This window comes from Cavia porcellus, unplaced genomic scaffold, assembly GCF_034190915.1.
Source record: "Cavia porcellus strain 051 isolate PalLab524CR breed Dunkin Hartley unplaced genomic scaffold, mCavPor4.1 scaffold_27, whole genome shotgun sequence".
NCBI classification, from domain to species: domain Eukaryota; kingdom Metazoa; phylum Chordata; class Mammalia; order Rodentia; family Caviidae; genus Cavia; species Cavia porcellus.
In genome coordinates, this window is record NW_026947510.1 from 38,933,799 (window position 1) to 38,950,920 (window position 17,122).

The 17,122-nt window shown below is 39.2% G+C and overlaps 1 protein-coding gene across 3 annotated transcripts in view; it reads right to left on the bottom strand.

The window, feature by feature from the left end:
• Nucleotides 1–7,547: 7,547 nt before the first annotated feature.
• The window catches only part of Grin2b (glutamate ionotropic receptor NMDA type subunit 2B), a 408,651-nt gene continuing 399,076 nt past the window's right edge, over nt 7,548–17,122 (bottom strand). For all 3 annotated transcript variants that reach the window (XM_063238257.1, XM_063238255.1, XM_063238256.1), the window contains exon 15: nt 7,548–15,188. In XM_063238257.1, the coding sequence (XP_063094327.1) occupies nt 15,172–15,188 (17 nt within the window). In that variant the 3' untranslated portion in view covers nt 7,548–15,171. The remainder of the gene's footprint in view (nt 15,189–17,122) is intronic.

Genomic DNA, 17,122 nt, shown 5'->3' on the forward strand with positions numbered 1-17,122 from the left:
ACTTCACATCTGCCACATTATCCTCATCACCTTACGGTAGATTTTCCTCCTCATAGATTTCTGCAGTTACCTGCCTATCATCATGAAAGAGCAATTTGCAATGGAGAGAACACTGGGCGATTCCCTTCTTTCTGACTACACGGCCTTGCAAATGTAACTTTTCCCACTGTTGCTTGTGTAACACGATTACACTGTCTTCCTATCTACCACAGATACTATGAAACTTAAAAGATAGCTGCATGGAAGCAATTTCTGTTCCTAAGTCACCTGCCTCTTTCACTTCTCTTCCTTATTTCCTTCCCACTAGTTCCAGAGCTTGATATACTCTGAGTGTGTATGTGTGAGTGTGTGTATGTGTGTGTGTGTGTGTGTGTGTGTGTGTGTGTGTGTGGTATTGAGAGCTGAACCCAGAGTCTTAGTGATGAACTACATACTTAATGCTTAAATTTTTTTTTTTTTAAATTTTGGGACAGGCTCCTGCTAAGTTTCCCAAGCTGGACTCAAAGTTATAATTCTCCTGCTTCAGCCACCCAGAATTCTGTGTTCCGCCATGCAGGTTTTTGTTACACTCTCACAGATAAGTGTGCCTATTCTCATTCAAGTGCAGCTTTCCATAATCTGTGGTGGAGTCATTCCTCAAAAGGAATCAGGCAGATGAGCACTCCCTTGTCTGAAGAGGAATCAATACGTCCATCCAGGCCCCAAGTCTCTTCCATTGGAACTAGCACAACAAGCATACTTCCTGGAATAAGTCACTAGTTCTGCATTTTAAGTGTGTGTGGCCACTTTGGTAGGATCCAGTTCCTGTGTTTGGGGCCATATGTAATTTCCTAAGGCTCTTCCAAAAGAAGAACTAGCAGAATGCTCTTTGAGGGCAGCACTGTTTTGCAACCTGCTGTGTCTTAAACTCCTAGGATAATATCTGACTGAATGAATGAGCAAAGAAAAATGTAAAGTCTTTCCCTAGAACCTTCACAAAGACCTTGTACTGGAATCATCTCCACCAGCTGTCCAGGCCTTTGTGATAGTTGCTAAATGGTAGCAGGCTAGCTTTATGAAAACTCACCTGTGTTTATCCTCAGAACAAAAAGAGACAGACAAAATAAGACTTCCTTATCTTTCTTATAATGTCACCACAACTGCCAGAGTAACTAAAACAATGACATACAAGCATCCACTTGTATACATTACATTACTGTTAAATAATGTAAAAAATAAGTGATACATTATACATTATGTAACTATTCTTATGTAAATATAATCATCCCTATAACACTGTCAGGAAATAATGTCTCATTATATGCAGGTTACAAATTAATAAGGTGGAGTTCACCTACCATTGTGATAACCTATGAAAGCAAAATATAGTTCAGTGTTAACTGTCAGAAAAAAAATAAGCTCATATCTCATGGGGCTTTCTTAAATCACCAGTAAGGGAGTAGATGCCCTTATTCCTCTCACACTCATGAAATTTGTTTCCAGGAATATAATTCCCTGCATTGGTTGAGAAGAGAATTTCCCCCCACGCTCACATGGTGATCTGGGAGCAGGGAGGTGAAGGGCACTCAGTGTCAGAAGTTTTTCAGGAAACCCAGTGCAACCTGCAGCCAGAGAGGAAACTGACCAGAGAAATACCACTGCAGAGAAAATTCTACTTAGGAAGTTGCTGACAAGGAAATTGTTTACTGTATCTTTGCTGAAAGAGAACTTTTTATTATTATATGGAGAGCAATTGAGGAGAAAAGGCAAACTGAGGCAAAATAACTTGAGAGGTCTTGGGGAGCCCTACAATCTGAGATTGAACCACTGCATCACAGCCGGCCAGGGCTGCTTCACCTTGAGGATCTGTCCTGGGATGGGGTGCTGGTGCCAGGGTGGGGAAGGATGCCGGGCCAGCTGCTCAAAGCAGAGGTTAACTTATAGACAAAACCAAGATTTCATACCCCTCCAACTGCCTGGAGCACGCCCCTCCCCGCAGCGCTCTCTGTGGGTGGAGCTAACACCCTGCAGTTGACAAGGGATTCAGAATGCTGGAAAATCCAGCTTGGTACCCAGCATGGGGCAAAGAGGATGGTGCATGTTTGGAACTTGGAGGCCACAGATTAATAACGAACGCACCCCTGCATGAGGTAATAGGGTAAAAAAGGTGTTGGAGTTTTATGTATTTTAGCCATGATTCCTCTGCTTTCATCAGGGAGTTTGCACCAATCTCCTTCCCACCTCTTGGCCCTGGTTTTACTTTCTTCCATTAAAGGACATCACGTGGGGCCTATCTTGGCTCTATTTTAGCATGAATCAATGAGTTTTTACTAAGTGTGCAGTAGCAGTGACATTTTCAAAATCTCCCAAAGCAACACTAATATGTAGGCCGAAGTTAAAAATCTCTGCACCAGACTGGCAAGAAGACAGGCACAGGAATCATGTGTGGAGCCACCAAAGGCCTTCAGCTGGGCCCTTGAAGTGAAAAGTTTCTGGGAAAGGCAGCTCTGTCTCACCCTTACTAACCCAGGCCAGTGGTCATCTTGTTGAACCACGATTTCTTTCTCTGCAAAGTGAGAGGTAGAAGAGAAACATGATTTGCTCCAGCATTATGGGGAAGAGCAAATGAGATAATATAATAGGAATGTTTGTCACCATGCTGCTAATTATGAAGTTTGCAGAAGATAATATTTTGGTAACAGAGGTAATGGTGTTTTTACTTGCAAAGACCATTTTAAATGACATTCTCCGAATGGCCAACCAAGATGACATTTTCAAATAAAGTAAAATCTGTATAGTATAAAGGGGCATGGTTTTCCAAGAGGGTGCCAAAGTATAAGTAACTAACTGCTGAGCATCAGAAAGAAGTGAGTTAATATGGAGGCATTGTTAGACATAATGACATCACATTACACTTATTCTCAAGTACTTTACAACTTGCGGAATAGCTTCACATCCGTTTTCTAATTGACTCGAGTCAGTGTGAAAGGCTGTTTGACTTAGGAATAAAAGATTGGTGTTGGGGATCAGTCTCACTTGTGTTCAGCTACTCATCTTTCACTTGGCGTCTGGGAAGCTTGAAGTTGATTAACCACTTCAAATCTTAATAACAGCATTTTGAAAGATGGGGTTATTAGGGAGATTTCTTAAGATAATGAATAAAAGGGCCTGGAATAGAGTAGGTACACGTTAAATGGTAACGTCTATCAGGTATAAATTGAAGGAACAATATTCTCTTCTCTAGTTTCTGGAAAGTATTTTGGAAAAGAGAAATAATCACGCTGCCATGTGTACCAGGGTTAGGGAAGGATCTATACTAAGACTAATCTATTCTCCAAGAGAAAGAAGCAGCATGACATTCAGAGCAGATGGAAGTATCTTATATGGTGTCATTTTTTAATTTGAGAGTGGGAACTTCTTGGTGTGTAAACTGAGAGGAGGAGGAAGCTCAGAAGCCAGCACTGCTATTCCTTTGGTGGTGATACAGCTCTCCATTGTGCTGCAGTCATTAGGAGGGTCAATGTAATATGCATGTGTGTGCGTGTGTGTGTGTGTGCGTGTGTATTGTGGGAAAGAAAAGTTCTTCCAGACACCGATGTTTCCTGAGGTAAGAGGTCAGGAGAAATGACTGGCACTACCCTAACTTGGGGAGCAGATATTGTGTAAAGGTGGTGAACCCTCAATACACCAGTTTTCAAGTTCAGATTCTATTATCTGTTGGATGATACCAGAAGTCTGTACTGGAAAAACAAGCCCTCTACTCTCATGGAACAACTTAGAGACTGGACGCAGAGGGCCAAAATCCATGTTTGCCCTCTGTCCTTACTAAGTCCCCTGTGATGTCAGATCAGTGTAAAGCATTCAGATTATGGTCACATATATGGGATAATTACAGTGACTTAGGACATTTCTGGAAGAAGGACAGGGAGGGACTAATTTCCAGGCAGAGAACATCACTTCCCTGAATGAAGGGCATGTTTCTACAAGACAAACTATGGAAAGCTGAAAAAAGATACGTATCCTTACACTATGATAGATTCTAAATTGGAGAGTAAGTTGAGGAATTATACTCACAAACTAACCTCTTATAATAGGTTTATCTCTTGAATTATATTCCATTACCATTGGAATAGTCACATTTAACTTGAAATTTATGTGTAGATTTCTGCTGGGTAGTTTAACTTGCCTGTGTGTCTGTGTTTAACCATGCTTAACCATGTATTGTGGTAAGATTTGGACCTGAGCTGGAATAGTCAATTAAGCCTTTCTTGTGTTCAGTTTGCAGCTCTGAATGGAGGAAAGCGGTCCAACTGTTACCAGTGAAGGCCATCCACGAGGTGAGCAGAGGTCTATAGTGATCCTGAAGGTTAAACAGTAGCTGCAGCTTAGAAGTGAATTGGAGGTATGTGTGAGACTCCTTCTCTTTACCCCAAATACACTAGCATACATTGTATATTAAAACCACATTGGGCCCCAACTACACCCCAGAACAATTTAATTAGAATCATTGAGAGATGAGATTCAAGCATCAGCATTAGGGAGATATCCATGTGTCTCCAGTATGTAATGAGATGTTATGCTCAAGGTAACCTTTGTGGAAGGAGTAGAGGTGGATTGACAGGATTAGAGGTAAGAAAGCAGAAGCCTATTGAAGTTAAATGACTTGTTGAAGACCACAAACAGATGCTTCAGAATTTTTTGACAGGCTGCCCATGCTGTCTCAAAACCATGTTTCTGGTCATCTTTCTCATTGTCCTGATCATTCTAAAATTCTTCAAGGAAGTCACTTCCAGAAAACAGTTCATATTTATGAAAGGATTACTTCATGCTTATAAAATAGAAAAACCATAAACTCTCCATGTATGAGGTTCCACATCCATGGATCAAACTCATCTCAGATCAAAAATATTTGAAAAACATTGCATCTGTACTGAACGTGGACAGACCTTATTTTCTCACTCCCTAAACAAAACAATACAATCATTATTTACATAATACTTAAATGATATTGGGTATTAACAGTAATTCAGAGATAATTTAAATTACATGGTAGCATGTGAGTAGGTTCTATGTAAACATGATACTGTGTTATGTAGGGGACTTGAACATCTATTGGTTTTGTGATGGAAGGAGCCCCAAAGCCGATCATTCACAGATGCTGAGAGACAGCTGTTTTCAGACCAAATGATGTACACCCAGAGAGGCAATCAGTGGGAGCAACTTCCTGGGACAGATGGCTGATAGGGATGAATGTAAGTGCTTTGTGACCTTCCTGGTGGTCCCATACAGTGGAACTCAGGGGGCACAAAGGTGTGCAGAGCATGCATACAGTTCAGGCATTAAAGATGTAGCTCTAGGTGTAAAGAGAATTACTATACATAGAAAGAACTGTAGCTTTATGTTTCAGTGGAAAATGAGTCTTTTTTCCTTTAGTGCAGAGTAAAATATTTGAGAGAGCTTGCAGAAAATCTGATACAATGGTTTCAAAGAGATAACAGTTGTTGGAAGATGCTCCAAAGCATGGATTAGCAAGGCTTACTTCTTTTGGGCAACACATAGATTCCCTAAGGACCTAAAGTGGGTTCCTACTAACTGGTCTCTATACCGCCCTTTCTGGTACTAGGATTACAGCTGAACACATCACTCTGAATAAAGTGACACTGGAATGTGCTTTATGACTGCCAATTGGAAAGATAGTTCTGTGCTATTTTATTTTATTACTAGAAACAACTAAGAAAAAAGAGATGCTATAATTTACCTGGAATACTTTAGAATTAAATATGCAAAATGAAATCATTCTGCATCAATATATAAAAGCAGTGGCAGGACTAGAACTAGAAAGGGGAACCACCCGTCAGGTAAATGCAATAGCTCAAAACAGGATGGAGAGCTAGAGCAAGTCTTGCTTTTTGTCCTGGGTATAGGAAGAGCTCAGTGGCCTTGTGACTCAGTGCCTTTTACTGCTGCTTAGTTGCAAGACACCTGGTATAGGACTAGTTAGTTCTTTGTGCTGGTTAAAACAAAGGCTGATTTTCACCTTCTGTAACGTCCAACCAATTGAAGTGTGTATTAAATAGTAAACCACCAATTTCTGGGAAATACAGAGGACAGATGCACACGTTGAGCATGAATGTGGGAAGTCAACTGCCAAAAGTGAGCTCAGAGAACCACCATAGGATATAATGTTCCGTTTCTTTAACAAATATTTCAGGAAAAGATAAAATGAATTGAATGATGAGCCTATAGATTCAAGATACAAATTGAGAAAAAGCAACCAATTCTGTGGTCTGACTCTATTTAATTTATGTTTGAAAAAAACCTTAAATTTTGTAACATGAACTCAAAGTTACCCTCATTGTAGCCCTTCTGGATTGGCGTGGTGAGCATAAAGAATGAACAGTGAAGTCCGGTTGAACTGGTGTATATTCATTCTACAGCAGCTAGCATACTGTTGTTTCATAATATTCATAATAGTTGAGGATCAGTATCAAACAGTCTAAGGAAGCTATGAGCATGTGTTTCAAAAGGAGGGACTTCTTCAAAATACTTTACAAACCTTGAATTCTCTAGTGGGGCTAAACACTTCTTTCTTAAGTTCCACACAAAAAATTTGGAATCTTGCAATTTAGTGTCACCTCTAAAGTTTTTTTTTCTTTAAATAACAGTACAAGAAGGACTTGCCCTTAAAAATAAATGGTAAGTGAATCTGAGGATGGAGGGAGAGGAAAGGAAACAGGGGGAAATGGAGTAAAAAGGGTTAAGATATATACATATCAATTTCCCACTAAGAATGCATTCATGATGCATCATAAATATGTACTAATAAAAACTAAAATTTTAAAAATAAAAAATTCCAAGGAAGTAATGAAGTGAAGAAAACAGAATTCTTTAGAATCTTTTTAGTGCTTGATGGAGATGACAGAGGAGAAGTTTTCTTTGTATCTCCTGCGTGTTTGTCATGGAGAGTCTGTCAGAAGTTAGTGTGGTCTTTTGATATTTGCTGTAGATCAATTAATGCTGAAGTTTTACGTACAATGGCATTGTGATTACACTAAAAGTTCTTAGTCACATATACTGAAACGAAGATGAAGTGATTCAATTATGGGATCTGTTTTGAGATGATATAGGAGGATTGAATAAAGATATGGTAGAAGTAAGATTGATATAACTTGAAATTATTGAGGCTGTGTGCTGGACACATGGAAGCTTGTAAAACCATTCTTAAGTACCTTTGAATATATTTAAAATTTTTTATAGTGAGAAGAAAACAAAAAACTGGTAATTAAATAATTAAGAAATACTCTTAACAAAAACTTTAAAAAATTGCCTTTTGACCAATAATCATTGAAACTCTTCCAACCCATAACCAAGAGACTTCCACATTAATTAGCAGAAACAGATTTCTAACCCCACTAGAGCAGCAGTGCAGACTATTGTTGACAGCCATAATCAACTGGGTTTGTCCCCAGCAGCACCTTTAATATATTTTTTTCTGAATTATAGTAAAGAAAGCACAAAGACCAAGAAAAAACTCCGATTCGGGATTTTTTTTTTTTTTACCCTGATAATTTGTGGTAGGTTTCTTTATTTTTTGAATATAAAGTGACAGAAATAATTTGCCATTAGAAAAGAGAAAGAATCTTTGACTATTTACAGCTTTTATACATCACAAAGTTTTTCTTGTTTTTATGTTGTCTTTTTTTAAATTCATTTTGATTTTTGTTCCTGCATCATTTGAACAAGTCCAAACTGGAAATCTATACAGCTCACAAAAAAGCCCTCCACCCAAAAGACCCCCCACCCCCACCCAACCCCAATGAGAAACAAGATAAATCAAAAGAATGAAATCAACTTATTTCTTTTTTAAAGGTAAGTCATTTGCTTATATATATACTTGTAAGTATTTTTTCAAGTTCAAACACCAAAATCCAAGAGAGAAAGGAAAAAATTAAAAGACCCAGTCATCCGCCCCTCCCCCCACTCGAGAATCTCAATTGATCCCTGCATGTCCAAAATAAGAAATATATATTTACACAAAACAAAAAACAAAACAAACAAACAAAAAAAAAGAACTTGGAGGTGGATGGGCTGGAGATCTGAGAGTCAAGAGGAAGGCGAGCCAGCCCCCGGGGAGGAGGTTGGGCTCGGGGCCTCACAGAGTGGAGGCAAGCCTGAGTCGTCTGTGCTTTCCCTGGGCAAGGGGACTCCACAAGGGGAAAGCTGTGACAATTTCCCCTCCATTATATGACTTTGGGAGGGTGCGGCTTCGTGAATACAATCCAACCCACTGTGGATGTGTATTTGGCTTCCACCATCACCCCCTCACACTCACACACACATGCACGCACACAGGCACACACCCAAACACGTATCAGTCACTGTGGCTGAGTGGCATCGTGACACCACTGGAGCAATGGCTCCTGTCAAGTGGAGGAAAAGAGATGACCGTAGGGACAAATCTCCTTGCCCTCTCCTGTCTCTTCTCTGAGTTCCATTGTCAGATACCAACTAGCTCCCTTAAGAAGCTCCCATGTACCTTAGGGCTACTTGGAAATATAAATGCTGAGATGGTCACTCGGTCACACAGCTCTGATGAAGATTCTCTCTCTTGTATCATTTTTGCTTCCACTTCACACAAATACTAATAGTTATGCTCAATTAGCCCAGTGGGAGACAGTATGAAGCAAGGGAAGTATCAGGTAAATAGATACCATGGTGTTTTCTGCTTGCTTTTGAAAGGTTGGGTTCCTGCAGGTCAGAAAGCAAAGAGAAGTCATATCTACATCATCTCTGGATTCTTTTGCTTCCCTCTGCCTTCCTAAATGGACTTCAGTGGGTTCTTGGTGCCTAAAGCATGGTATAAGCCCTTGAGTTGGTTGTAATACTCTTTCAACAAGGAACTCAAGACAGGGCATTAGATATGTCAGCACGAACACCAGCTTCTTGGTGGGGAAGTGCTAGGCAGGATATGACTACACTGAAGAGGAAACTTGGAAGGTTGGTGTGGGCAGAGAAGCTGAACCAGTAGCAGCAGAGGTACTGTGATCTCATTCATGCCCTGTTCAATATTCTGTGGGGTTTGGGAAACTAGTCCACAAAGAATAGCTGAACAAGTTCTGTCTCTTTGCAAATTATGATTTCTAAGGGTGCAGGAAATGAAGCAGAATCAGCCCATCATTTGTGTCAGAAATATGTGGAATGTGCCTGGGGTAGAATCTAGTTTGCTCTTGCTAAATCTCCAAATGCCTACACAGTGGACCTTTTTCTCCTTGCCTCCCTTGACCAAATTTTTTATTTTTTTTCCAGCAGTTCCCCTGAAGTCTTCATTTGTTCCCTTTTCTTCCAGATATACTCAAAAATCCTTTCTTCCCTAAACCCTCTCCTGATCATCTAAAACTCTGTCCCAAAGGGTTTGGAGACTTCATTTTCTGTTGCTCCTGTCTCACTGCTCCTGTCTCTTACAAAAGAAAATACTGAATAAAAATGACCAGTCAGAAGAAGCTTTCAGAAAAACTGGGCAGAAGCAAAGCTGTTTTCCAATCCTTTAGTGTTTTTTAAAAGATGAACAAGGAGTAAGGTAAATAAAAACAAAGAATTATGATTCGCTATGGAGACCAACTTACGTAGAAGCCTTTAAAATAGAAAAAGACAAGATTTACTGTGAAAACTTGTTCTTTCTAGGCTAAATAACCAAAACACAGTGTCAACCCAGGACCACACTTAATGACATTTATAATCATATGTGGTAACTTGCCCATCACAGATGGCAGTGGCATTTTTGGTGGAATTTAAGAAAAGCAAACATCAAATGGAAGATGAGGTACTAGCATTTTCCATGCTGCTGATAAAGCCCTAAGTGCAGTGTTTGTAGGCTTCCCCTTCACCTGGATAAAATCCATCAGAACCTGCCTGGAATACCCATGAACCTTCCTTAGCACATAAGAAACCCACATCACAATTTATCTTATCACTAGGACTCCCCCCCCCCAAATAATCAAATACATCTCCTATCTGAGCCTGTTTCCTATCCCTTACTAAATCCCAAATCCTTCCCATGGTTTGCCATCAGTCACCCACCCTGACCTTCTTTCACACTTCTGGCTCATCCTAGGGTCCCTCAAATGTAGCCATCTTGAATGTCAGACATCTCTCCTCATACATTTGTCAGATCATGGAGCCTAGAGATGGAACAGGTCCCTTCCTTGTTCATCCTTGTGATTTCCAGACCATCTCCCACCCTCTTTAAAAGCCACACACGCACAGTAAAATCTGGCTGGAAACACATCAGGAGATACTAGCTGTTTGACCTCTCTTGATGCAAAAGTTGAAATATTTTTGAATTTCTCTCCCCAGTTCCTGTCATAACATACGCCTGTACCATGCACAAGTTAACATTTTTGTTGACTGCAGAAGTTATATAAAATATCTTCCTGTATCCTGGCCTCTCAGTTCCTTGAGCTCTGCTCCTTCTATAACTTTGCCCTCCATTATTCAGCCCACTACCTCACCACACCAGCTGCCAGAAAGCTTCTTTCTAAATAACCTCAAATCCTCCACCATCCTAACTCCAAGTACACAGCTTCAGGCTCAGCTCCTAATTTCTAGGTTACTCTTTCTGGGACCCCAAGTTAATAACTTGGTAACTCCTACCTTTATTTTAGTCTCCCCCCACCCAGGCTTCTTCAGTGTTTCACACTGCTTAAAATTCCTGTTTTCTTCCCCCTGCTTAGATTCTATGGCTCATCATGATCACTGTTCCACAGCATTTAACCTAACTCCACAACTCCAACTACTTTCCCTGCATTCACTTGTTAAACCCAAACACTAATCTTAATTCTCTATCTGCAAAGAGTGTAATGGAAAAATATTTCTTAAATATCTTTAAATTCACAACCAACAACCTTAAGCATGTCTCTTACATTTTTTCTTATCTCCATTCTTCATGTTCAGTGATGGCATGCCTAATGTATAGTGGCTTCTCTTCTGAAGCTTCACTGCTTGTACCCCAATACCAACTCTTAACTCATGGATTCCATTCAGTTCAACACTGAAAAATATCATCAATTAGAAAAGCATACTTCCACACTTATGAACATACTTAATATAGCATCTCTCTTCTATTCCCGTAGAACTCCTAGCTGGGCTCCAAACACCAATCTCATAGGATTCAATCCCATTTGACCACATCAAAGATATTACTCCAGCAATTGTCCCCTCTCTCTAAGAATCAGCCACTTTCCCTTGCTAGTGGACAGCATAAAGTGAGCTATTTCTCCCATCTTAAAATTATTTCTCCTGGAGCTCCACATAGTTCTTCACTGCTGTCTGTATGTCCTTTTTACAACACAAATCCTAAGAAGGATTGCTCATGTGTGCTGGCACCACTTCCTCACCTGTAGCTCTCCTTTGAACCACCTCCTTTATATTTCTATCCATCCAGTCCCCTAAACACTGTCTTTCAGATCACCAGTGGAACGAGCTCTGTTTCCGGAAGATTCTTTTCACTCAGTGGTGGCAGTTGATTTGTCTCTGGCCATTCTGGCTAGGGCTAGCACTTCCTCTCCTGGGACTGTGACTACTCCCAAGGTAAATCTGAATTTGATTCCATCTGCATTAATTCCCTACATCCAGTCTCATGGCTTCGAATGTTATCAAAATGCTTACAGATTCCAAGTACATCTTTAGGCCCTCCCTCTTTTGAGAACTCCTGGTTTGAACAGCCAATTGTCTAATGGGCATTTCTACCTGGATTTCTAATAGACACCTTAAGCTTACTACAAAGATGTATTTCCTTAAGATTTCATGTGTTTCCTGTCATCCAAACTCCAGTGTTGTTTATGCTTGTACCTCAGCATCTAAAACAAACTGGCACAGGCTTCCATTCAGTTAATACCCTTGCATGGATAAGACATCTCTCCAAGCAGGCTCTGAAACCATAGGTCACATCCACCTAAAGTAAGAGTACAGTAAGTCTAAATGAAACAAACAAAACAGCAAAATCCAAAAACTAAAGAAAACCCAAGCAACCAAAATCCCCCAAAGCAAATAAATTTGAGTAACCAGATTTCTAAAGGCAAGTACAGAGCTCACTTTCCTTGTTCCTTTTTCTATGTGAACATTATCCTTGAATTTATTATTTTTTTAAACAATTCAGACTCTCATTCAGCAGTTGATCTCTGTCCCTTTCTTCCTTTGTCGCATTCCTCTCAAATCCCTCTGGTTACAGTAGAATTTAGACTCAGTATCTGAGATTACTTAATGTTTTAGCCTTCCTGATTTGCTCAGAACATTTGATCTATCACCCATTAATGGTACTTTGTAGTTTAAAAGATCACGTCTGACATAGGCAACTACTTTGAAGACAATAAGATTCACTAAGATACTCATTCTGGTTTGACTATTGTCTTCTTTGGAAGTCCTGTAATGTTTACAATGCCTAAGTTTTATTGGTCTTGTTCTCTACTGTTTTGTCCAACTTTATAATATCTAATAAGATAGACAATTCTTTTTAAGGAAACAAGGGACAACGTTGATAACCATTGTTGATAAACTTGTACTCTGTTCTACACCATGTACTATGTCTATCCTTGGTATTGACTGACAGCTTTGTTTTGCCATATTTGACTGTATTCTTCCCCCCCCCCCCAAAGAAAGTAATAAGCACTAAGGAGTAATAAAATCCAAGATGTGTAAATTTTGTTGTAAAAAAGAGAGGGAAAAAAAAAAAAGAAAAAGAGCTCTAATGGATATAACAGCAAGTGTGTTTGGGGGTGTTAAATAGCTGACTTTATCAATGTTTTTGGAACATTGAACACAGCTGTTTGCAGTCTCCCTGTTTGAATGTCCACCTTGTGTTCTTTGATACTGTGATTTGAGGAACTATTTTCAAGAAGATAGTGTGTAATCTACTAGCAGGTGATTTCTTACTGTTATGTTTTTTTGTTTTGTTTTGTTTTGTTTTGTTTTGTTTTTTTTGTAGTTCTGTATTGCGTGTACCCTTACGCCGCTTTGGTTTGTTTTGTGTTTTTCTCTTTTTCCTCTTAAATAAAAAAAAAAAAAAAAAAAAAAAAAAAAAGATCACGTCTGAGCCAATAAATTCCATGTTGATATATTTGGATTAAATTAATCTGTAAATGCTTATTTATAATCAAATCTACCGATTTTCTTTCCTGAAGTAAACAGTAATCAGATTAGAAACCCAATGTTTTCACTGAGAATGAGAAGATGTAATTTTATTTAAAGCATTTTCTCTCTCAAAGGTGATTTAACTTTGTAGTCCAAAATCATATCAAAATTGTACCAAAAAAAGTTTCAGCTAATCTCACTCTATTTCTCTGATATATTGCATCTGTTTTCTCAGGGCCTCTTGGCTTCTCCAATTAAGTAAATATAACACAAATTTAATCATACTGTAGCTCTTCTCATCTGAATATTCTTGACTGGAGAATGGAAATCATTTTAGAGAAGTTGCCCTAAAAGTTCAGTGGATGAGTTTTGAAGAGTCAAGCTGCATCACTTATCAGGGTCTTCCTGAAGGAACGCTCATATTTCTTTCTAAAGTTAGCCCAGTATCATTTTGGAGCAGTCAATGGCAGCCCAATTTCTCCTTCTGTGGGACCTCAAGGGTTGTGACAAATGTTCTAGAGGTAAACCAGATGCAGCCATTATTGTTTCCTGACTCCCCACTTTGTTTCTAGATATTTCCCCTCACTTTGATGAAGAGAAAGCATGCCTCAAAACAAAGCTTGATGTCTGCTTGTCATTGAATCTATTTCCCATCCAATTTTTCTTTCTTGTTACAAAAGGACATTCCATTAATAGTTTTAAAAAGGCTAACTGCAAGGACTCAGTGCCTGAGATATTTAGAAACACTTGCTTCCTATGAACCTAGGACCAAGGAGAGCTGAGGATAGTATTAAGTCACTACCACACTCGAACTAAAATCCATGCATTCTCTCTCTATCATACAGATTCTACCTTGAAAAGCAGAGAGAGATAGAGAGAGAGAGAGAGAGAGACAGAGAGAGAGAGAGAGAGAGACAGAGAGAGAGAGAGAGAGAGAGAGAGAGAGAGACCAGAAATGCTTACAAAGGCACAACAGACATTTTGACCAAAACCCCTGTGCACACTCTCACAGAGGTTGCTTAATATTCTGAGCACACCCTTCTCCCTGAGCAACACCACGGGCTTTTTCACGGGGCACACTCACTATCCCAGCACTTGACCTTGGGTTGGAACATCTGGGAACAGGGTCTTGTTTGCTTACTTAATAATTTTTTCCTTCTCCAGCCATCCTTTTAAGTTAAAAAAGATAAAACCTTGAGAAATTATTACTATGATCCTCTTTTAACAATATAACAGTTTAGATAAAAATTAGGCTTAAGGAACATACTCATCCATAATAGGAAAAGAAGGCAGGGACAGGAAACAAAGCTTTGAAGGGAAACCAGGAAAGCTACCAAAAGGCTAGGAGATGAGGAAGAATTTCCATGCAAGAAATGGGGAAAGCTTTTCTCAGCTATTAAACCCACTTTGGAATGGCTAAAAGCTTAAGTATTTTAGACACTTTTCTAGTATAGATATCTTTTTTGTCACACACCAACCACCGAAATTCATCTTGGAATCACGAGTGCCAGAAGAGGAAAATGCCTCAAAGAAGAGGTGGCTCTTAGACAAATAATACAATACTTAAAGCCCATTAAGATTAAATGCAACATGCTGGTTGTACTCACTCTTCATGAATTCACATTCCATAATTTGCCACTAGGATGTTTGGTGATAACCAGGTAGATTTCTTCACCATGTGGCAATGGGGAAAAAAAAGGGAAAGCAGACAACCATTGTAACTGGCCCAGAAGATTGTAATTTTGTTCTTGATCTAATTCATCTCCCTGAAGGCAGAAGCAGCTCTAGCATATTGGTGAGCAGAAGATATTGAACAGAACAATGATGCTATGGCTTATTTCATTGTGAGAAAGACAACAAAAGCTCAAAAGAGTTGGTAAAGCTCAAAAAACCCACCAACTTTCTTGATTAGGTTGCAAGTTATTGGACATACAAATTTCCCCAGGAGACTTCTCTTCAGTGGCGCAATGTTGAAACTCTGGGATAAGAATTCTTTGCCCATTTTGTAAGCTCCATCCACATATTTGGCTTCATCCAATAGGCTTTATCCAAACAGGGTTATACGAATTATTCTTTCATGTAAGCTACAGAAGGAAAGAGAGGTGTGAGCTGCCCAGGTACTAATGACCAAAGGGAAGAAATCAAACCACAATATCAGGGAAATTACATTCTTCCCACACAGTAAGTAAGAAGTTTAAGCTCATATGGTTTCTGTTGCTTCACAGAGAGTCCTAGGCTCTAAAACTGACTTTATCCTCTTCTTCTTTTCCATAGGATACCTAAGCACCCAGACCCACTAAAATCTACTCAAAGTAGGATGGTTACTGGTATGAATTCCCTTTCTAAAAACTTTGTCCCTAATGCTTCCCTGAGCTGTACTGTTGGCAGCTAGGGTTTAAGGTTGTATTTTCATTTCTACTTTAAAATTTAATACTAAGCATAAGAACTTTGCCATTTAAATTAAATAATTCTCTGGGGATCTATATAATTTTTTTTGTTTTTGTAATACTGGGGACTGAACCCAGGATCTTCACACTCAGCAACATTCCCAGCCTTTTATTTTTATTTATTTTATTTTTGAGACAAATTTTTGCCAAGTTGCTAATTTGATTGGGCTGGATTCAACCTTATGATTCTCCTGTCTCAGCCTCTCAGAGTACATTTATGGGCTGGTGCCACCATGCCTGGCTACCTTATGAATCTTATTTCCTTGCATATCACATGAATCTAGCTGTAACATGGGAGAGATAAGGGTCATTTCAGGGAATAAGATGTTCCATACACTCATCAGCAGTTGGCCTTGATACTTTGTCATTAAGGAGCATCATAATTCAGGTACTTACAATGATATTCCTAAGAAAGATGAAGCCATCATGGTGTCAAGAGAAAACATCCCTCTTTCTTTACTTATTATGATAATGGAGGCAAAATGATATTTGTAACTGACTTGATTCCAAACTTTGAGCTTAAGGAAGGTTCAGGTGCCTACCCTCCCTTCCCCCATACATGGGAATAAATCCCCTCCCCCCTCTGACCATATCCTCTCCTGAATCAGGTCCTGAACCAGGATTTGGGAACTCCTGTAAAAGTGATGGGATAAAAGGGATTTTCCTTTTTCCTATTTCTTCTTTTGTCTTCTAAGATATCGATGAAGTCATCAAAAAACAAAACAAAGAAACAGAAATCACAAGCCAACATTAAGCTACGATACTCTTTTCATTGTTCTGGATAGAAGCAGAATGCTCTGTACATGGACCAGAATTGCTTCCGTGGCACAAACTAAAGACACTCTCCTCTTAGGAAGGATGGTTTCCTGTTAACCACACATCAGTGAACAGGTGGGTTGGATAAAAGGTACTTGTAGGGACTCCCTGGCCTACAAATGATTAGAGAATTTACCATTACAATTTGAGGGCAAAATCCAAGATTTTACAAGTATTCTCAGCACGCTTCCTTTCTTCAGGATTTAGGCAGCCAATGATTATTTATTATGGGTCTGGGGGATATAGGTCCTTCCTTTGAAAATTCATTGTTTAAGTGAACTTCCTGATATTTATGTTTCCAGAATTGATTTATAGTTTAATATTAGAAGCAGGGCTTGCTCTACTTCAACTTGACTAAATGACATGGAGATACACAGAAAAATCTAAGAAGTTCTCCCTTGGGGAAGCCTAGTTCACTCCCCACTGTTAGTTTTGCTGATCCAAATTAACACTGTCAGAGTGTCATGAATACTCTGAACGCATCCCCAGAGTTTCCTGCCCCAGGTAACAGTCTGTGAACTCTTTTGTCTCAGGTTTCTCTTGAGCTTTTTATTTGTATGATTTATGTGCTATAGAAATTGTTAATTATAAAAATTTATTCATAGTGTCTTACTCTACAAAATGCAGATGTTTTTATTTGATCTTACACTTTTCTTTACTATAGATCATTTTCTACCCTTTCCTGTTGGTTTCCAATTTGCCTTCTTTTTGCCCCTTTTGACTGGTCTGGTTCATGTGGATTAAGGGCTAAATGA